Source organism: Cervus elaphus, chromosome 1, assembly GCF_910594005.1.
Source record: "Cervus elaphus chromosome 1, mCerEla1.1, whole genome shotgun sequence".
In the NCBI taxonomy this organism is placed as follows: domain Eukaryota; kingdom Metazoa; phylum Chordata; class Mammalia; order Artiodactyla; family Cervidae; genus Cervus; species Cervus elaphus.
In genome coordinates, this window is record NC_057815.1 from 71,431,355 (window position 1) to 71,454,924 (window position 23,570).

At 38.7% G+C, this 23,570-nt stretch overlaps 1 protein-coding gene across 3 annotated transcripts in view; it reads left to right on the plus strand.

The window, feature by feature from the left end:
• Window positions 1-1,285: 1,285 nt before the first annotated feature.
• The window catches only part of BBOX1 (gamma-butyrobetaine hydroxylase 1), a 65,906-nt gene continuing 43,621 nt past the window's right edge, over window positions 1,286-23,570 (plus strand). Inside the window, exons 1-3 of one of the 3 annotated variants that reach the window (XM_043908294.1) lie at window positions 1,286-1,514; window positions 7,733-7,989; window positions 9,432-9,546. In XM_043908294.1, coding sequence (XP_043764229.1) covers window positions 7,771-7,989; window positions 9,432-9,546 — 334 coding nt within the window. In that variant the 5' untranslated portion in view covers window positions 1,286-1,514; window positions 7,733-7,770. Of the gene's footprint in view, window positions 1,515-7,631; window positions 7,990-9,431; window positions 9,547-23,570 lie in introns of those variants that run through there. The other 2 variants (XM_043908301.1, XM_043908286.1) reach the window with 2 other exon arrangements.

Consider the following 23,570-nt stretch of genomic DNA (forward strand, 5'->3'; position numbering starts at 1 on the left):
TAAATTCTATTATGCTCATTGGGGTATGACCACAGGCCTATTGATAATTGTCCACTGTTAACTTCCTAGGCTTAACTTTGATTGTATCTTTCTTTTCCTTTGTTCAGACTAGTTTCAGTGAATTTGGAGAGGTGGGTTTGGGCACATACACTTAGGGTATATAGGGTTTTCAGAAAAACTGGCCACGGTCCTTGGCTAAGAGGAGACTGCCTTGGGCCCGCTGGTGTAATAAACTGCACTCCACTATCTGCATTGTCCTTCTGAGTAAGTTTGTTTCCCAGAACGTGTGGCTACAACAGAAGGAAGAGTTGTCCGGAGCAAGAAACCAAAGAGGAGACCACAGAGAGTGGATCTGCATTCTCTCTCTCTCTCTCTCTCTCTGTCTAGTTAGCTCTTTAGTTCCTGCCTCTCTGAGTCTCTCAGGTTGGATGTCCTTCGGGCAAGAATCAACAAGTTGTGGGCTGAGGCTGTTTGGGTGCCTTCCTGCGAAGGGTGGTGTTTGCTGGGAGGAGGGCAGAGGGCATGTGTCTCTTTCCTAGACTTTACTTGCCACCTGCAGAGTTGCTTTTAATGGAATCTGGGCCCTGTTAAAGACTAGGACTCACCCACTGGCCCTCCTTTTGCACTGTTCAGACCCATCTGAATGCCTGGCAGCCAGGCTCTGAGTCCCTAGCAGGCTGCCCACCCTGGCCATTCCCTTTTGTTGCCCCAAGGGCTGTGTGTTGAGAGTCAAGTCACTGGGACAGCCAGGTGCCTTCAGAAAAGCCCCATGCTCTCTGGCCACTGCGGGTCAGTTCAGTCAAAGCTGCAGAGAAAGAAGGGCGTCAGGCTCAGGGAGACCCATCCCAACCTTCCTACCAGCTCCCGAAAACTAGTCAGGCTCCCTCCAAAGAGACTCCTAAGGAAGATTCTATGGACACGGAGATACCATCTCCTCTCTGCTCAGGTGGGGAGCTGGTAGCCCCTCCCTGTTAAACATACATCTCAATAATTTTTTTCTCCAAGTGAGTGTTGCAACAATAAAGCTGTTGCATGAACAGGTGGGACGAGTGAAGAAGCTCCTGCGCTTGCTGCTGCCAGCTCAGGGGCCGGAGATAAGATGGTGAGAACCTGAGAACTGTCCTCTGTGCATCAGAAAGAGTCTAACAAAGGCAGTGTAAGTTGCCCTGAGTCCTGGGGTTTTGCAGCTTCAGGAACTAGTAGGAGTTAAAGGATTTTCTCTTTCTAACTGCTTCTCCCCTAGGCCATAAAACCTCTTTACTTTTTTTTTTTTTTCACCTTCAAGCTCCCCTCAGGAGTTGCTACACCTTCAGATTGAGACATCCTTCCTCATTTGCAAGCCTCAGCTGTGTCTGGGGGCAGGGCAGCAGTGGAGCTGCCAGGAGCAGAAAGAAAAGCTTACAAGTCAGAGCACTACAGGGACACTGCAGGCAGATTCAGCTGGGTGGTGACAGGCACCGAAGGCTCCCTGTCCAAGGGACATTGAACAGTAAAGCCTACGTTTTCCTGCCTTGGTAAGTTTTGCATGGTTTGGGGCCTAATGCACATCTGAGAACAGGTATGGTTGAATTCAACTTTTTCTCATTTGGAGGAGCTTGTGGATCCAGGTCTATGGATTAGGGGTCGGGGGAGGGGGCATCCAATTGGAAATCCAGTCACATGAGTCTCTCAGCCCTGTGGGCTGAGATGAGGATGGTCCATCAGGCATTTGCAATAGGCTTGATTTTGGAATGCAGTGGATCTGATTGCTTCTTGGCAGCTTCCCTTCCCAATTATGTTTGGCTTAGTCTAGTAGTCAAATTGCTTTGCAGTCCCTAAGCAGATCCAGAAAGCATTCAGAGAGGACAGAGGGGATACTGTCTAAAAAAGTAGACTGGGTGATGGGGGGAGGAAGGGTTCTGGCTGGAATCTGAAAATGTTCACTGACCAATCCACAGTCCAGCCCAAAGGAAATGACTGCATATTATATGGTGGCCCTTTGTTAAGCTCCCAAACTGAATATAATGTGCTTTTTTAGAATACTGGTCAACTAAGGCTATTGTATCCCTCTTCAATTATTTTGCTTCCTGAATATAGCTGAAGAGGAAGTATGACAGAAATTTTGAATTGCTTTTCTTTGAAAACATAGGATTTCTCATAATGAATATATATTCTGATTCAAAGATTTAGAGACCTTCTTAAAATCTAGGCCCAGTACTGTATAGACCAGTACTCCGCTTTACCTTGATAAACAAATGCATTGATAATTTGTCTCAATCTGAATGTAATAATGTCACCAGATTGAAGCTAAATTTTTCCTTTTAATAGCTTAGGAAGGAAATATTTGCATAAAATGTGATACTTTAAACAAGTGAGCAGGCAGAAGGGTAAACCTACTCAAGAGAATGGACTAGTTTTAGGAAGGGTTTCATAGAATTCATTATTCCCCTGAGAGTACACTCGTGAATTATTAAGTAACTCAGTCACTTATTAAATCAAGTTAGCAAAAAAAGGCAACAACTTCTAAAATTTCAAATGACTTAGGTAGCAAAAGTAATGAGTAGAGTATGTATATACTCAAACCATATTAAGGTTCACATACTACAAATGTGGTCTGGTCAACCTCTACCTCACCAAGTGGAAATGAATTGAGTTTTATGACTTAAGGGTTGATATATAAAAGAATAATAATATTTTAAGCCTTTATGGTGTAATGTCTGGAAAACTTCTTCCTGTCCTCTCCTTTCAGTGATGAAATGTCGGATGGTGAGGTCAACCAACAACCAACAATCTTGAGAGTTAGCTGCTATTTTGAAAGTACGTTTTTGCTAAATTGAAGTTATTGCCTGGAAAATTATTTGACCATAGATTCTCCATGAGGTAGTCAAGTGTAGTGGCCATGATTTCTGTTTCCTCTGCCTTCAAGTCAGTTTCTTTACCTCTTAAATCTCCAATCATCTGTAAAAGGGAATGATGGCAGGGATCTCACAGTGTTTTCCAGAGGATTACATAAGGTTTATTCAACTGAAAGCACCAGTAGAGCAGCTACCACATAAAAAGTGCTGAATACATGATTTAGTACATACATCTCATATACTTACCCATGCAATTTGCCTGTTTCTTGCATTTTGATCATTTTTTTTTTTTTAATCCTAAAACCTAAAGACAGAAGGTCAAACACAGAAAATCCTGTTCTATCACAGCAGGGCTGATGACTTACCTGAGGAAGAGGAAAAAGACATTAACAGATTCTGATATTTGATAACATGAGTCTTCTCTATCTAGTTTTCCATTACAGAAAAACAGTTGGAAAATGACAGTTTTTATTTTGAACGGTGAGTAATCTAGTAGATGAATCAGCCTTCTCTGGTGTATATTATTAACCTCCATCAATTTTAATTATATATATAGTAACTATGCAGTTTCTATGTCAATTTCTTGAGAATCCTACCCAAAACCTATAATTCAAATTAGTTGCAATTAGCATTTGAGGAATTTTTGCACTCCCTTGGATTAGAACTAGCAGGTGTTCACTTTTATATGTGTACTGTAGATTGGCCAATCCAGGTTTGGGGAAACCTCTCCCACCAGGCAGCACTATGTGCTTGGACAAATCACACCTGGCATTTCTGAGCTTCCATTTTCCTTGCTATCAGATGAAATCACTCAACCCAATGATAGCATAGATTTTTCTTTCGGACTCCAGTCCTAAGTTTATGTTATTCCCAAGACCAACACATAAAATAACTTTCAGTGCTACTTTCTTGATTTTCCAAGCCAGCTGGGAAATTTTGAGTTTGTAAAACTTTAAAGAAGACAAAAACCACACCCGTGACTGAAGTAAGATAATCTCTAAAACAACTTATTGAGCAAAACAGGAGTCCCAAACAAAGGTCTATAACTCTGAAGGCGGAAAATATGGTGAGTTAGCAAGGAAGATGACAACACATACACACACATCAAGTGATGGGATGAAATGAAAAGAAATCTATCCCATTAGATAGTAAGCCCCCTGACATCAATCCAAAGTCTTTCTCAGGACGTTAACACGACTTCCTCCCACCAAACTCAAGTGATATTTCATGAACTAAATTACAATTGTGAATAATAAGAGGGAAAATAGGTATAAAATAAATATTTTCATTTTATAGGACCATCTTAACTCAGCAAAAATGTCTCACTGAGAAATATATATATATATATGGAGAGAGAGAGAGAGAGAGGACAGCTTGCCACAGCACTCAGCTCTGAGGTCCCCAGGAGGAGAGCGTGAGTTCTTAGTCTTTCAGTTGTGTCTGACTCTTTGCGAACTCAGGGACTGTAGTCTGCCAGTCTCCTCTGTCCATGGAATTTTCCAGGCAAGAATACTAAAATGGGTTGCCATTTCCTTCTCTAGGTTATCTTCCTGACCCAGGGGTTCAACCTGGGTCTCCCTCATTGTGGGCAGATTCTTTACCATCTGAGCCTCCAGAGAAGTCTCTCTCTCTCTCTCTCTCTCTCTCTATATATATATATATATAAATACATATGTATATATACATAGCTATGAGCATCAAATGTTTTGGTTTTTCTTTTTTCTTCAGAGAAACACAACAACTTATCAAATAACTGAATGGTCATTATGCTTCAACACAGCTCAGTTTTTTTTTTTTAATATTTACTTATTTATTTATTGGAGGATAGTTGCTTTACAGAATTGTGTTGGTTTCTGCCAAACATTAACATGAATCAGCCACAGGAACACAGCTCAATTTTAACAAGTCAAATTGAAAAATATATTTTAACAAGCCACACACACGTACAAGCCTGTACATTACAGGAGAGAATTTGTTTTCAAGTACAATGTCCGTTGATTTTTTTTTTTCCTTTTTCCATTTTCATCCCACTTATCCCAATAAAGCTTTAAATAAATCAAGAAAAGTTAAAGAGGGAAACTCTTTTCCCATCCTTTCCCTCCTTTTGTTTGGATTACCATTCACATTTGTCATAAAGTTCGGAAAGGGATTGTGAAGCATAGAAATAACCTGCCAAGTTCCTTCATAGATACCCAAACAATTTAACTTTAGCAACACCCAGGTCTTTCCAGTTCTGCCACTCTCTTGCAGTTGCTTCAGGCAGCCTCCATCAGCCACCCTCCTGAGTGGCCTCTCTCAGGATACCCTTCCCAGAACATCCATTTGACCAAGAGGAGTGGGGTGGGGAAGAGTCTGTGTACACATGTGTGTTCAGTTGCTCAGTCGTGTCCTACTCTCTGCAACGCGCTGGACTGTAGGCCGCCAGGCTCCTCTGTCCATGGAATTTTACAGGCAAGAATACTGGAGTGGGTTGTCATTTTCTCCTCCAGGAGATCTTTCCAACCCAGGGGTCAAACCCGTCTCTTGTGTCTCCTGCATTGGCAGGCAGATTATTTACCACTACTGCCACCTGGCAAGCCCTGTGCCCCTAATACTTGGAAATGCACTTTCCCTCTCCAATTCAAACTTGCTAGGTAGAAAAAGGAAAAAAACAGATAAAGAAAAAAAAAACAGATAAAGGAAAAAAGAGGGAGAGAAAGCAAAAATGGCAGGTTAGAATGGAACAAGTGTTTGTTGGTGTTGCTATATCTGTAGGTGTGATCACTTCAACAGTTAGTGGGACTTGGCACAGAGCCATGGGTGAGTACAGAACAGTGTTTACTATGGTAGAAGATGCACCCTTCAAACAATGTATCTATTAAGAATTAATGTGTGAAATTTCAAGTTTTATGAAAATCCTTTCAAACCAAACATTTTCAACATTGGTAGTGGTTTACTTGCTCAGTTGTGTCCAACTCTTCACAACCCCATGGATTACAGCCTGCCAGTATCTTCTGTCCCTGGGATTCTCCAGGCAAGAATACTGGAGTGGGTTGCCATTTCCTCCCCCAGGGGATCTTCCCAACTCAGGAATCGAACCCAGGTCTCCTACATTACCGGCAGATTCTTTACCAACTGAACTACAGGGAAGCCCTTCAAGCTTATTAATCAGCACTTCACTGACAATGAGTTAAACTTTGAATATATACCAATACACATGAAAGTTTGAAAAAAGAAATAAGATGGATTTTTCCATTTAATTGTCTTACTTCTTAGGAGATCTTAAGATGGTGTCACCTGTATTCTAGTATTTCCCAGCCTCTTTCTCCTGCTGCTTACCTGGGTAATTGCCGTAGATATTTCACTGGACAGTGATGATTCCAGTTAATCTGGGCTAATATAACCAGATCCTTAAATCATACTAGACGTGTAAGGAGAAAAAGAGTAAATGTAGTCAATTTTTCTCTATCTCAGAGGATGGCAAACTTTTTTTTTTTTTAAAGGGAAGATAGTATATTTTCAGCTTTACAGCTATATACTTTCCCTGTTGCATGTTCTTGTTTTATTTTTTCATACTTTTTGAGAATATAAAAACTATTCTTTCCTCATGGACTGTATAAAAACATCTGACCCACAGGCAGTTTCCTGTCCTTGATCAAGTTATGTAAGTTAAGCTTTTACTACAGTAGGTACAATCTTACTTAAATACAGAAAAGAGTCTTCTTTTTCCTCCTCATGTGTCAAGCTAAAGCTTTCATTCCAATATTAAATGTTTTCTATGTGCCTGCTGCACTAGAGGATACAAAGATCACTTGGAAGTTCCAGACTTGAAAATAAGGGAGATAATTATGAAAGTAAAAAATAATAATAATAAGGAAGGCTGGGCATAAGTGACATTGGTAGTTGTCTGAGAGGTCACAGGATGGCCTGTTTAAAGAAGATATCTATATAAGCAAGTCTTAAAGGATGTGATCAATGCTGCTGAATACATGTTGAGTCCATCTTATTTTCTGTCTTCACTAATTAAACATTGATTTCTGAAGAGCAAGCATGTAACTAGTAAACAGTTATATTACCCAGCTTCCCTTATAGCTAAAGTTAGATTGTGATATAATTCTGGCCAACGAAATATAACTGGAAGTTGCTAGATGGGGAAGAGTTGAAAATAAGGTAGACTTAAGTGCCACATGATGTTTTTCCTTTTTCCTCCCTGGAATGTAGATGTGGTATTGGTGATGGAGCAGTCATTTTGCAAACATGGGGCAACAAGCAGAAGGATAAAATCTGAGTAGCCTGGGCCTCCCATGGTTCTGTGAAATCACATTACCAGTAATGGACAGTCACGTTGGGACTTCTTTTTATACAAGAAAAACAAACTCTTTACTTATTTAAGCTTCTATTTGCCAGATCACCAAGATACAGATAGCCTGGCTCATGAAAAGAAAAGTTTGTGAAAGGTCATCCCTAGCAATGGGGGCAGAATGAGTCTAGGAACTGAGATTTGAAAGTTCCTGATTTGGCTGGATCCAGTGAATTTGGGCATCAGTTAAAATAGCACAGGTGTGACAGTTACACTTTCAATTTGTGGGGTATTTTTCTCCCTTAGAAAAATCCAGAGCTTTTATGCAAGCTTAAAAGTGCCTGTGTCATTGGTTCTGAAATTATTATTTAAAAGTGCTATGAGAAAACAAGGAATTCTTTCTGTCTGGATCATGACAGAGCATTTATCTTGTTTACTTTTAGTCACTGTGTTTCTGTTTACAGCTCATGAAATACTCTCATCAGAACAAAGGTCCCAGCACTGATAAGTGAAACCGCAAACCCAAGCAAGTAGCAGAAGCCAGAGTCCATTTGAGTTGTTAGAAGTCAAGTTCAGACCCGATCCTCCTGAGAGTCCTTTTAACACTGATTTGTCATAGCAGGTAGCTGACAAGGCTTACCCCCAAGGACCAGAAACATGGACTGCGTCATCCAAAAGGCAGAAGTGCTGGATGGAGCTCACTTGATGCGAATCATCTGGCAGGATGGTGCAGACTCTATCTACCCAGCTGTGTGGCTCCGGGACAATTGTCAGTGTCCTGACTGCTATCTTGATTCAGCAAAAGCTCGGAAACTTCTTATCGAAGCTCTTGATGTGTACATTGGGATCAAAGACTTGATGTTTGACAGGAAAAAGGTAACTATCTCCAAATTATCTCTCCCTGCCTTCTCAACTTAAATAAAAGGTCTAGACTCAAATAATTCAAATAATGAATTATATTTTATTTAATGTATGTATATATTATAGATCAGAGTCAGGAATGTGTTCAATTAGTCATGTCTTGGCAATCCCATGAACTATAGCCCACAAGGCTCCTATGTCAATGGAATTTTCTAGGCAAGAATACTGGAGTAGGTTGTCATTTCCTACTCCAGGGTATCTTTCCGACCAAGGGATCAAATCCACATCTCTTGTGTCTCCTGCATTGGCAGGCAGATTCTTTAACACTGAGTCATGTATAAAAAACGTGATTGCATAATGCCTGGTGCCAAGTCAGCATGCTCACCAAATGAAAGCTTCTGCTATTATTATTACTATTTTTATTCCTTCTGCTATTATCTTTAATAAAATATACAAAGTTGCTCATTATTCCTTCAGTGAGTGGCAGCCTTGAAGGTACAATCAAACTATTTCTCTAATACAAGGAATGCTCCCTACCTCAGTTTACTGTCATCTAGAAATGAAGGATACTAACAAGATTTGTTCCTAGAGATGATGTGAAGATTGAGTGAGATAATATGGGTAAAATGTTACTTAGCATGTGGCTGGCATACAGTGAGCACTCAAAAGCTTGTATTGATTAATATTTTTAGTCAAATTCGTGAGTAGATGTATAAGACTTCATATAGGATTCCTGACAGCTCAGCTCTCAAAACCACAAAGCAGACATGGCCCCAGCCTGTTTCTCCTTTCCAAATTTGCTAGGATGGCTATCAGAAGAGGAAGTGTGACCAGCAAGGTCATCCACCCCAACTTCTGTCTTCGTCTCAAATCAAGGACTTTACTGCCAGAGTTCACTGCTTGCTAGCTGTGGGATTTTAACCATGTTATTTCCTCTTACTTGCCTCACCTGAAAATGTGAATATTAGTTATAGCTTCTCCCACAAGTTGTATGAGGACTAAGTGAGTTATATCTATAGTGCTCATTGTGTAGTATGCACTCAAAATTGTGTTATTCCTCCTATTATTATCTACCTCATCATCATCATTACTATTTCTGATATTCTTGGCAGGAATCTTAATTGATCTCTGACCTCAAATCATCACAGGAAGTTCAGGGACCACAAGTTTTAAGAATATAAAACAAGAACTTCAGATCTAGCCAGGTTTTGTTTCTTGTGTGATATTTAAGGGGCTTCAGACCTCAGTTGTATCTCCTTGGCTTTCAGTTTCTTTTTTTGTCAAAAGTTTATTCTATGCTTTTGAGTCTATAAGTTAAAAAACAGAAGGTAAAAAAGCAAGAGCTAATTTGATTCTCTGATAACCTTAAATAACTTTCAGAAACAGCAATAGTAGAGAACCAAAGTACATAGAAGCATAATATATGTTTATGTGATATTTGCTTTCTGTGTTATAAGGTTCATATCATGTGGCCAAATGACCACTACAGTGAATATAAAGCTGATTGGCTGAAGAAAAGATGCTTTTCACAGCAGGCCAGAGAAAGACTCCAGAAAGAATTGTTTTTGCCAGGTAACCTTGCTATGGTTTTCAGATTTTAACCTTTAAACCTCATATGGTAAAAAAAAAAATTGCTCAGAAACAAATTAAAACCCTTGTACCCTGGTTAAAATATTATTGTAATTTATGTGGAATGTTTAATGATTTACCACACAGATCATTAAAGTAGAAACAGAAAGAAACATAGAGCAGTTCTAGACATTCTAGAACTTGGAATTTTCCACCTCAAAAGAAAAGAAATTTAGCAAATTTGTATCCTTACTATCTAACACAAAAACTTTCACTCCACAGACACTCCATAAGTGTTCCTGCAAAGAAGCAGGATGAATCAACGGCACACTTGTCCTTAAAAGTTTTATCTGAGGCCAGAAAAACACAGGATCAACAAGGCAGAAATTTCTAAACTGGCATCCACAGATAAAATTATGTGATCCATGAACCTCATGAAATAGTATACACAGCATTGAATGTGCATGTGAGTGTGTCTGTCAGGCTTGTGCAGAGCAAATTGCTTGGGGAGAGTTCATATGAGTCTCAAGGGAATCTGTGACCACAGAAATATTCAGAAAATCTCCACTAGACAGATACAGTCAAAAAGGAAGGCTTCATTCCTTCAAAAAAAAAAAAACCTTCCTTTCAGTCTTTTTTCTTTTTTATTGAAGTATAGTTGATTTACAACACTGTGTTAATTTCTGCTCTACAGCAAAGTGATTCACTTATACATATAAATACATTTTTATTATATTCTTTCCAATTATGGTTTATCACAGGATGTTGATATAGTTCCCTGTGCTATACAGTAGGCCTTTTTGTTTATCTCTTCTACATATAATACTTTGTATTTGCTAACCACAAACTCCTACTCCATCCTTCCTCCAATCCCCTCTCCCTTTTAGCAACTATGAATCTGTTCTCTATAAAGAAGATTTAAATAGTGATCTGAGATACAAAATATGTACTTGATAAAATAGAAAGTTATTTTTTAAATACGACTTTTCAGAGATATACAATAATACAGCTCAATCAGAAGGGCTGGGGAGAAGTGGGAACTAGTAATACTTTGTGCATGCTCAGTCATGCCCATCTCTTTGCAATCCCACGGGCTGTAGCCCACCAGGCTCCTCTGTCCCTGGGATTATCCCAGCAAGAATACTGGAGTGGGTTGCCCTTTCTTGCTCCAGGGGATCCTCTTGAGCCAGGGATTGAACCCACGTCTCCTGAGGCTCCTGCCCTGGCGGGTGGGTTCTTTACCACTGAGTCACCTGGGAAGCCATTACAACTTTATTCTCTATGTATTTTGAAGATTTGTGTCATAAGATGATGTGGTCAAAGGCAACTTTTGAGAACATGCTGATTCTTATGTATTTACTAGAATCTTGACTTGCACAAATACACTACCAAGGTAAGTTTCATTGAATATTCTTTTCCACTGTTAACCAGATATATTGGACCACTGTCCCTTTGGGCAACTGATCGGCCTTATTGGATTTCGTAACACATCTCTTCTGGGGATTCTGGGTCATATACCAAGATACAGATTTTTACCTTATTGCTTTCAAATCTGAAATTCTCAAACATGTATAGTGACTCTGCATGGTTTTCAGTGCTAGACTTACAACAGTGTCCTAGGTGTGGAGAGATTACTAATCTGCCCACTTGAACCCTACAGCTTCACCTTGTCCCATGGTTATCAATAGGGTATGATGTGGTTCCCTTCCTGTTCAAGGATTGGCCTCCATCCCTTGATCTTACCATTCGGACATTTGACAAAGTTTTGCTCTAGTGCTTTCTGTCTAAACCATCAGAAACCCATTTTCCTCTTTATCTAGTCAAGCTAGCTGGTGGAATCCAGATGGATATCCAAGGAAAGATGTTTTTTCTGCCTTCCCCCAGTGAGTTCATGGCTAGATTCTTCAAAGAGTCTCCAATTACATAACTGAATGGAAACTGTCTGGGTCAAATAGCAATATCACAAGTGTATTATTTTTTTTATTTATTTTAGATTTCTTCTGGTACTGAAAATATTTTTCCTTAACTCTGCCTTAATTTTGTAATCCCGTTGGATTTTACTTTCATTTCCTTCAAGTTCTTTTGATGATCTCAGGGAATAAAAGCCAACTTTTTATTATTAGAGCTTAAGCTTTTAAGCATTGTAAAAGTATACGGCCACCCCCTCCATTAATATTTCTTGACAAGCACAGTTTTATAGCTTGCATTTCTCAGTACTATCAGGCAGTAGCAGGATGGAAATGATACTACTTTCAGTTCAACAGTGGAAAAAACAGGTCACATGGACAGGCTGCAAACAAGAATAATATAAGGAGAACTGGCTGTTATTTAGACAATGGAAAATATTTTACTGGTTTAAAACAAGATCAGATTTTTAAAATATATTCTCAAGCTGTGTGGTTGGTAGGTAAAAGAAGAAATTAATGGACCATTTTTGAAATATTGCTTCTGTGGCTTTTTGCCTGTAGAATTTGACACCTTATTTCCCTGCCATTGTGTATTTTCAAACATTCATACTCAGAACAAGTAAACAAACTCAGTTACACTTGTGAAAGAGCTTTGTTTTTAGTCCTCAGTGGCAGTGTTTTCTCTGCTGCTCTTTCCTTAGAGTGAAGAAAGACTTTTAAAATCTGGTATCAAGATGCAGATTACTTTTCCTTAATCTTCCCTTGGCATTAGATGTTGCACTCAGAAATGCAAAGACCATCTGCCAGAAAAAGCTCTTGTCATGGGACAGTCACAGCTGGAAAACATGAAAAACAATCATTCTCTCATACATTTCTATTCAATTGCACGTATCTTGTGCTGAAAACTGTAAGGCAATACCAAGTTTTAAAAAGACATATTGCAGGACAGCAATAGAGACTTTGGCCACCTGATGTGAAGAGCTGACTGATTAGAAAAGACCCTGATGCTGGGAAACATTGAAGGCAGGAAGACAAGGTGATGACAGAGGGTGGGATTGTTGGAAGGCACCACCAACTCAATGGACATGAGTTTCAGTAATCTCCAGGAGATGGTGAAGGACGGGGAAGCCTGGGGTGCTGCAGTCCATGGGGTCACGAAGGAGTCGAACACAACTGAGCAACAATAGAGACACAGACATAGAGAATGGACTTGTGGACTCAGTGGGGAAGTGGAGAGTGGGATGAATTGCAAGAGTAGCATTGACATATATACACCACCATGTGTAAAATAGATAGCTAGTGGGAAGCTGTTGTATAGCAAAGAGAGCTCAACTAGATGCCCTGTGATGACTTAGAGGGTTGGGAGGGAGGCCCAAGAGGGAGAGAAGATATATATATATATATCTTATATATATATACACACTTAGAGCTGATTCACATTGTTGTACAGGAGAAACTAGTACAATATTATAAAGCAATTATATTCCAATTAAAATTTTTTTTAGAAAAACATGGATTCTGCCCTAGAGGATTTATCCCACCTAGGAGGGGACACCAGCCATGGAGACAAACAAGTATAGTACATTATTTTAAGTTCATGAAGACATGCATAGAAGGTTTATTAGAATGCACAAGGACTCTGAAGAGACAAGAAAATGCGACTCAAATAAGACCCAATATTTGAACTGGGTTTTGAAGAACCCATTTGTTAGACAAAGATAGAAAGTAAGGAAGTTCTCAACAGAGAAAAGAGCAAAGAAGTATAATACAGCAGGGTAGGTTTAGGAAACTGCAATTAGTTTAATATAGATGAAGTTACAATTGCTAGGCAACAAAGAAGTGGCTTAAGTGCCCTACTAAGAGGCTCAGTCCTAAACCCGAAGGCAAGGAAGTTTGCTTAGCACCAAGGTCAAGTATTTTTCCTTCTGTTAGTTTTTCAGGCTGATTCTCTTCTTATAAGGACAGAGAAATGATTATTTATAAGTTTAAGAAGAAGATTGTTTTATCTATTTTTTTAGAATGCATTTTACATTTTCATTTTTTAGGATGCATTTACATTTAGGATGATTTTTACCAAATGCATATAATTTCTCAAGTGCCTATGAGGTTGTGAATGTCTCCTTAGCTTCCTTTTGTTCTTAATGCATTCTATCCTTCCCTCCTCCAGTGTACCCCTTTGGTTCTTGGTTTGTATTTATCTTATTAAAGAGGGTGAAGAGATCAGATCTGTGATGTAGAAAACTCTTGGTCATGGTCATCTGGACTGGATGGATTGGTGTGGGGAATGCTCAGGAGCAGGGTAACCATAGCATGATCTAGAAATCATCCTGTAAGAAACATTAAGAACTTAAATTAGGGAAGTAGAAGAGAGCACAGGGATAGTATTTGTACTCAAGGGAAACAGATATTAACCTGGAGGACAGGAGGTTCTTGCCCTCTAATCTTTACCCATTTAAAACCAAGCCTAGCATGTGAATGCTTCCAAATAGATGGACAGAATTGAAGATTTTAATAAAACATTGGAAATATGAAGAATTTTTATGAAATTGCTTTTTAGCTTTCATGAGAAATTGGCATAATTACACACCCATTTTTGGTGACTAACTTTAAGATGCAAAATTCCCATAATAAAACTGATAGGAATAAAATAGAAAAGAATCAATGCATAATGTGATCTTTTGTATACAAACCTAAATATCTGTTCTTTTTATTAACACGTGGTGGCAGAATGAATGCTTGTTTTCCTAGCTATCTCCTTGAATTAGTACTGAAATGTTTGTGTATTAGTCTCTGACATCAGTATTATTTGTTATCACAAATTGAGATTTAAAAGGTGCTTATTTGAAGAAAATCTTTGTTTCATAGAAGCAATCTGCTCACTTTTGTCAGCAATCCAGAAACTAAGTACATTGTACAGTCAGAAAAGAATATTTCCCTTCATTTCCATATGTCCCTCTTCTATCAGAGCAAGCCTTCACCTATGTACTTTATCAGATTACAACCCTTTGGTCCATAGCTATGACTCCCTTCTTTGTTTCAAAAGGAATATGCCACAAGAGGAACTGAAAACTCTCAAGTAGCTCTAAGGGCTCTCTAAGATCTCTGTGGTGATCTTGCACGTGGTGAAAAAAAAAACAGCCAAAATACAGAACTCCCTCTTTCTAATAGAGGGCCATATGTGTTCTTGAAGATGAAGATTTTTATTATAGTGCAAAGAATAGAGTTGGTTTGGTACACAGCTTATTTTTATAGAAATTTGCCCCAAAAGCAAAAATTATTATCTTTTTAAAAAATGAACAAGTAATGTACACAATAAATATGCCCAATTCCCACATAATAGTTTACCCATGTCCCTAAGTGTTGCCCCATCCTTCATCCATTCTTAAACCCCCAGAGGTGGGAATTAGCAGTGCAAGTCAGGGATGGAGTGAAGATATCTGTTTCACCTATTACTTGGTAATTATAAAAAGGACTGGGAGGTTTTTTTCCCAAGCTATCTTAGAATGTTCCAACTGTATAGGAGCTACCAGTCAGAATGGCTTCAGAAGAGCTCTGTTAAAACAGCTGCATCAGAGCAATCAAGCCACCATGTCACATTGCCATTTATATTGCCTTCCCAAGAAAGACCTAGTAAAAGTCCCTTCCTGAGATCACTCAGGCCCACAGTGATGCACAGGTGGGAGAATGGTCCAAAGTCTTTGTATGTTTAAGAAGAAAGTCTCTATTTTGCCTGCCATATATGAAATGAACCTATCAAGTTTCAGAGAAATATGTTTGGGGCTTTGATGAAATGAATACAGGTATCTTAAATGCTTGTAAGTTCACAAACGCATACTTTGCTGCCCTTTTTCTCTGTGCCATAGTGATGACTTTCAATATGTCCTGTTCTTTTCTGAATCACGTATCATCTGTTATCAAACTCAGTATCTGCATTGCACTTGATAAACGAGGGCATAATATCTAAAGGGTCTAACATCCCTTGTGGACTATAAGTCAGGGAGTCCAAGATGGGAGACTGACAGCCTGAGAAGCATCCTGCAGTGTTGTGTACCCAACAGAAGCCCCCAGGCCGGAGGTTGTTCCCACAGCCATCTGCCTAGTTTGTGGTTCTACTTGTAAACTCTAGGTCAGATCCTTTTTCTTTTGCATTTTCTCATCTCCATCCACACTTCCAGCTAGAAAAGTCATAATCATATACTCAGAGATATGTATTAAAGTATTAAAGATAAAGTCTGTTTTGTAGCTGGACACATTACAGAAATACAGGGGGAAAAGTCCTATGTACTACATCTATTACTTTTTAAAAATTTTTAGGTAAGAAACATTAATTATATTTTTAAAATCATTTTTATTATTTAACAACTTTATGAGATAAAACTATCATATCATCATCCAATGTTAGTGCAAAATAGGACTTCGAAAAGCTCATGTCTTCAAAAAGTTGATATCTTTAAAAGCCTTAAAAAAGTTTGAGGCTATTTTTGAGAACCTAAAGTAAATCTATTTTAAGGAAGAAGTATTATAGTCTATTCCCTTTTCATAATTTTTCAGTATACCTACCACATTGAAAGTTAAGGAAAATATATTAACTTCTTTATTCTTGGAAAAGTAATTATCTAGAGTTACACTAAAGTAAATTTATTTCTTTTATTTCCTTTTTTTTTTTCAAACGGAAAAAGTAGAGTGGGCTTTCTCCAATGAGTGAAAAACTTCCATTTCTCACAAACAAGACTTACTTTTTCTTGCAGCATGGGAATAAGTTTTGTAACATTGGCAATTGGACTGCAAATTTAGAATTTATAAATTAAGAAAATTCTAAAGTGTGGCAATTTCAAGAAGTAAAGTCGAATTGCTTTGTATGCTGGCTTCACTTTTACCAAACCTACATATAGGCACATAAGTTATAAATTTAATGTCATTTCTGCTGGTGCCTACACATTAGGAGATTCACCAACCAGGAAAAAAAAAGGGGGGGGGGACAATTGATTCTGATTAAAAAACTATTACTTCTCACTTCTGGTTCTACTTTGTTCTTCAAGATGGCAGAACATAGTGGGACAAACATAGTTTGGAGTAGTAGATATCTTCATCGTACTTAAATTTCTTTAAGATTCCAATTCCAAACATTCAAAATGTCCATGGAAAAAAATTAGTTTTAATTTCTTCTTAAATTTTTCTATCCCCATAAGAAAAAAAAAAAGATTTTGAAAAGAATTTTGATGTTGCTGTTCACCCATTCTATTGATTTGCTTACTTTCTAGCTGAGCAAATTAGTTAAATAATTTTTAGTCTCCATTCCATTCAACAATTTCTCTAACTTTAACCTTTTGCTCAAAATTCTGTATTTTTCCCAATCTGTAACTTTGCTTTGAATCAAAAGAACAGTATAGCACTGAATTAAAAGTACTCTAGAACCTAAGTCTTGCTAGATCTGTGACCCTGAACAATTTTCTTAACCTTTCTTGTTCCCAAATCTTTATCTGCACAATGGAGATGGGACCTGCTTACAGCCTTGAATAGCACCACACTAAGTGAAAAATGACGCCTCGCTTTACATACGACCTCACTTCATCTTCAGAAGGTTCCCTTGAAAGCAGCTGTAAATATTGATAACTATAGAGAACAGCCTTGAGAGGCTTCTTGACCTTCTTAAATAGTATATCAGTTTACAGAAAAAGAAAAAAAAAAGTACAATCCTATTTTTTTTTTTTCCCATCAGCTATCAAGCTTCCATGTTCATTGCCTGTTTGCCCAGAGAAGACTGACATTCAAAAAGCTATAGGTGGAAAATATTGTATAAGTTGTCCTTCTTGCTAACCACTTAGTCAAAGTCTTTTGTTATCTCATACTTGAGTTACTGAAATAACATGGCCTCTGTGTTCACCCCCAGCTTGCACAACCCTGCTGGGTTATCCTCTGGATGCCCATCATTATGTTCCCTCCCCCAGCCCTGGTGATTCTCTACAGCACAATACAGTCCAAAGTCTTCCCTGGGACTTTCTAATCATCCCACAGTCTAGAGCCCCCTCCACAAGCATGTGGATTCTTACTTTTGTCCAAATTCTGCTTGTTTCCCCAATCATTTACTCATTTATATTTATCCCTGAGACAAACTGGCTCAGTGGTAAAGAACCCACCTGCCAATGCAGGAGATGTGGGTTCAGTCTTTGGGTCTGGAAGATCCCCTGAAGATGGAAATGGCAACCTACTCCAATATTCTTGCCTGGAGAATCCAATGGACAGAGGAGCCTGATGGGCTACCATCCATGGGGTCACAGAAGAGTCAAATAAGACTTAGCCACTAAACAACAACAACAAAGTCAAACTACAAAATACAGATCAGAAAGCAAGCAAGTCCAGAAAATGGACATAATTTCACTGGTAACACTAAAATGCAAGGCTGTGATATAACAATGGAAGCATATACATTTTTCCAAAAGAATTTTGTTAGAATTTGTTAGGAGAGGAAGTGAAAGAGGGTGATATGCCAAGAACATGCTTCCCCTGTAAAACAGCACAGGGAAAGGAGAACAGCTTTGGAATCAGCAGAGGGGCTTTGACTTTCTGCTCTGTGAACCTGACTTGTGTCATAAGTGATCTGACTCTCATTTTTTCCATATGTAAAAGAGGCGATGCCTCTCAGCTGTGGGATGTGAAGAATGAGTGGAAAAAACTAAGTGCTGTGCTTAGCTCAGTGCCTAGCATACTGTGGCTACTCAAATCCTGTTAGGTCCTTTCCCTCCCCTTCTTCTCCTACATAAAGAGCCATGGACATAGCAGAGGCATAATAAAGAACATCTGAGTAAGGACAAAGGAGAGAGAGAAACAGTGTCATGATCACATCTTATTGATGAGTTCCCCTTACTTGAAGAATAATCATATTATAATTCCAATTAAACACTTGAGAGTGACTCAGAAGGAATTATTGCCATGAAAAGGATTTTACTCACTCAGACATTGATTTGAAGTCTGGGCTAAATTTTTTCTACCTAACAGATAGTTTTCTTTAAATAAAACTAAGGAAGGCGTGAAAAGACTGGTCAACTTTGACCCTAATTTCAATCAGGCCTGTAAAAATGTTTGCTGAAGCTAGGATGATCAGCAAACTTGGGGAAAAGTGATGGGTTATCTACTGGTTAGTTAAGGATCATTACCGATGAAGACACCAACACTCAGCAGATATTTTTCATGTACAAACCTCAATACTTGGATGAAAAAAAAAAAATTCCAGACCCAAATTAAATACAGTCTCATGACCATATGAATACAGATAATATTAATAAGGAACATTGGGGAAGGCATCTGAAGAGTACCATGTGCTCATAAAGGAGGAAGCAGAGTGTCTAAGCTCTGACTTCAAACAGGCATGATGGAAGTGTCTGGGCTTCCCCAGTGGTACCAGTAGTAAAGAACCTGCCTGCCAATGCAGGAGACACAGAAGATGTGGGTTCAATCCCTGGGTCAGGAAGATGTCCTGGAACAGAAAATGGGAACCTACTCCAGAATTCATGCCTGGAAAATTCCATGGACAGAGAAGCCTGGCGGGTTACAGTCCATGGGGTCACAAAGAGTTGGACATGATTAAGCATGCATGCACACAGGAACAGAAGTGTCTAGCCCAAAATAGATTGATTAATCATAATCATGATGGACAAAACAGGGGGAGGTTATAAAGTGATTTACTTGGAGTGATTAAGAAAAAAGGAGGAAGATCAGAGGGAAGATGAATCCTCTGATGGGAGTAGATGGTCTTAGCTAATCCTGCTTCACAGACAGTCTTTCCTGTCTTGGTTGATGGCAACTCGATCTGTCAGGCAGCAGGGTCAACCAGTACTATTCAACATAGTGTTGTAAGTCCTAGCTACAGTATCAGAGAAGAAAAAGAAAGAAAAGAAATACAGATTGGAAAAGAAGAAGTAAAATTCTCACTGTTTGCAATGACATGATCCTCTACATAGAAAACCCTAAAGACACCACCAGAAATTTACTAGAGCTAATCAATGAATATAGTAAAGTTGTAGGATATAAAATTAATACACAGAAAGCTCTTGCATTCCTATGTGCTAACAGAAAACAGAAAGATGAATTAAGGAAAAATCCCATTCACCATTGCAATGAAAAGAATAAAATACTCAGGAATAAATTTACGTAAAGAAACAAAAGACCTATATATATAAAACTATAAAATGCCTATGAAAGAAATCAAAGATGACACAAATAGATAGAGAAATATACCATGTTTGTATATTGGAAGAATCAATATAGTGAAAATGAGTATACTACCCAAAGCAATCTATAAATCAATGTAATTCCTATCAAGCTACTAATGGTATTTTTCACAGAACTAGAACAAATAATTTCATAATTTGTATGGAAGCACAAAAAAAGGAAGCTCAAATAGCCAAAGCAATCTTCAGAAAGAAGAATGGAACTAGAGGAATCAACCTGCCTGACTTCAGAATATACTACAAAGCTGCAATCATCAAGACAGTATGGTACAGGCACAAAGACAGAAATATAGATCAATGAAACAAAATAGAAAGCCCAGAGATAAATCCACATACCTATGGACATCTTATCTTTGACAAATGATGCAAAAATATACAATGGAGAAAACACAATCTCTTTAACAAGTGGTGCTGGGAAAACTGGTCGGCCACCTGTAAAAGAATGAAACAAAAGCACTTTATAACACCATACACAAAAACAAACTCAAAATGGATTAAAGGTCTAAATGTAAGACCAGAAACTATAAAACTCTTAGAGGAAAACATAGGCAGAACACTCTCTGACATAAATCACAGCAAGATCCTCTATGACCCACCTCCCAGGGTAATGGAAATAAAAACAAAAAGAAACAAATGGGACCTAATTAAACTTAAAAGCTTTTGCACAAGGAAGAAAACTATAAGCCAGATGAAAAGGCAGCCTTCAGAATGTGAGAAAATAATAGCAAACGAAACAACTGACAAAGAATTAATCTCCAAAATATTCAAGCAGCTCATGCAGCTTAATACCAGAAAAATAAATGACCCAATGAAAAAGTGGGTCAAAGAACTAAACAGACATTTCTCCAAAGAAGAGATACAAATGGCTAACAAACACATGAAAAGATGCTCAACATCACTCATTATCAGAGAAATGCAAATCAAAACCACAATGAGGTACCATCTTACACCAGTCAGGATGGCAGCCATCAAAAAGTCTACAAACAATAAATGCTGGAGAGGGTGTAGAGAAAAGGAAGTGCTCTTATGCTGTTGGTGGGAACGTAAACTAGTACACTGTTCTATGGATAAGTGTGGAGATTCCTTAAAAACTGTAAATAGAACTGCTGTATGACCTAGCAATCCCACTGCTGGGCATATACACTGAGGAAACCAGAATTAAAAGAGTCACACATACCCCAGTGTTCATTGCAGCACTGTTTACAATAGCTAGGACATGGAAGCAACCATCGTTCATCAGCTGATGAATGGATAAGAACGTTGTGATACATATATACAATGCAGTATTACTCAGCTGTAAAAAAGAATGCATTTGAGTCAGTTCTAATGAGGTGGATAAAACTGGAGCCTATTATGCAGAGTGAAGTAAGTCAGAAAGAGAAACACCAATACAGTATATTAATGCATATATACGGAATTTAGAAAGATGGTAATGACGACCCTATATGCAAGAGAGCAAAAGAGACACAGATATAAAGAACAGACTTTTGGACTATATGGGAGAAGGTGAGGGTGGGATGATTTGAGAGAATAGCATTGAAATATGTATATTACCATATGTAAAACAGATGCCCAGTGCAAGTTCAATGCACAAAGCAAGACACTCAAAATCGGTGCTCTTCTCTGGGGCAGCCCAAAGGGATGGGGTGGGGAGGGAAGTGGGAGCGGGGCTCAGGATGGGAGGACACATGTACACCCATGGCTGATTCATGTTGATGTATGACAAAAAACACCACAATATTGTAAAGTAATTAGCCTCCAATTAAATTAATACAAATCTAAACTCTTCATTATCTCTTATACCACACACCCAACATGCCAAGAAAATCTTCTAGCCCTATTGCTAAAACAATACAGAATCCATTAACATCTCACTATCTCCTACACCAACCCTCTGTCTGAATTAGCAACATATACCCTCTTTCTCCCTTCTTGTCCCCTACTCCTTTGCTAATCTTCCTTCTTCATATTTTTAAGCATTGCTAGGCACTGAGCTCAGTGCTTAATATGCATTGCTGTATTTAATCCTAACAACAACTTTACAAAGGCAACATTTTTACAACTTTCTACACATGAGGAAAATGAGGTTGATAAAATTAATTAGTCCAAAACAAAAGAGATGAAGAAGTAATGGAGCCAAGATTTGACTGAAAAGCATCTGCTTTATTAGATTCCTTTGTCATCCTCCTCCTCTTCTGTGTGCTTGTAGCAATTTGTGCCAGCTTCTCTTTCTACGCTGGGCTTCCCTGGTGGCTCAGTGGTAAAGAGTCCACCCACAATGCAGGAGACGCGAGTTCAATCCCTAGGTGAGAAAGATCCCCTGGAGGAGAGCATGGCAACCCACTCCAGTATTCTTGGCTGGAGAATCCAGCGGACAGAGGAGCCTGATGGGCTACAGTCCATAAGGTCACAAAGAGTCAGACACGACTAAAGCAACTAAGCTCGCACACATGCTTTCTCTGTGCCATTGCCATTATTGCACTCAAGGGCCAATGTCTGTGTATTTGACTGTCTGCCCCACTAGAAAATTGGAATCAAGAGAAAAAAACTAATATTAATAACAGGTACCATTTTTCGAATATCTTCCATGCATTATAGAATTGTACCAGGCTCTGTTCTCCGTGCTGGGGATACAGTGATGAACAAAACAGAAAAAGATTCTGTCCTTAAGGAATTTGCTTTTGGTAGAGAATGAGATCACAAAATTTATGAACTTATTTATACCACATCAAGAGACGATAAGAACACAGATACAGGCAGGTTGTTCGATGTGGTGATGGGGGTGAATGGAAGTCTCTTCCGAGTCCTTCTAATTTTTACTGAAACAGGAAGCAAAGCTGTCAGCTAAGCATGAGTAGAAGGAGGAAGTGTGGGAAGACTGAGGATAGAGAACATGATAAACAGTCAGCTAGGGGAGTATGGGACAGAGTTAACTATAGATTAAAGAGTATGCAATAAAATTGGTCATCATGGTATGTTTTCATCCAGCCACGTTCAGCTGCTCTGGTTCAAGTGCAGTTAGGTGTGCTATGTCAAGTTCTTTCAAGATACCATCTCATTTAAATTTCACTGCAATCCTGCAGGTTATTTCCACCCTGTATTTTCCAGGTAAAGAAATTGAACTGAGAGAAGATATCACTTTCTGAAGGTCATGCAGACAGAAAGTGTCAAAATTCTGACTTGAATCCAGATCTGTCACCCTCAAACTTTTGACACTAAGTCCCTGCATCTCATTTCTACATAAGTACTTAGTACATTCTCAGTGAACTAGCTTTAGAAATGAGGACTTGGCTGAGGGGCAATTCTTACATGTTTTGGCTGACTGAAAAGTTAAGCTGAGTCAACAGACTTGAGACTGCCCAAACAAGGTTAATCAGATTTAGGCTGCATGAATAAAAATGTAGTAGCGAGCCCACTGTGTAGGTATGGCCAGAGCACACCTATAGTATTATGCCTGATTAATTGAGACACCCAGGCTGTTATAGGGCATCAGCAAACTTGAAAGCATCAACCAGAGGAGAGCAGAGAGGATGGTATGGGGCTTGGTAGCCATAAAACATGAAAAATATAGGTGAGAAAGGGGCTATTTATTTAGCCTTGGAAAGAAAAACTCAGTTCAGTAACTGTCTTTATACCTTCTCCAAGACTGCCATATTCTGTGTGATTCTGGAGCACTGAATTAGTGCCTCAAAGAAGGTGACAGAGGTAGATGTGACTTTGTACAAGGAAGAAGATTGTGTCATTTGGAGCTGACTAGAACCAGAGTGGGTTGCTCCATAGGGAGACATGTGTTGTGCAATTAAAAGCCATCAAGAGGGTGTTCTACAACTTTTCCAGGATGTCAAAGAGGATAGTTAAAATAATAACAGAGGGTAAAATTGAATTTTCGGTT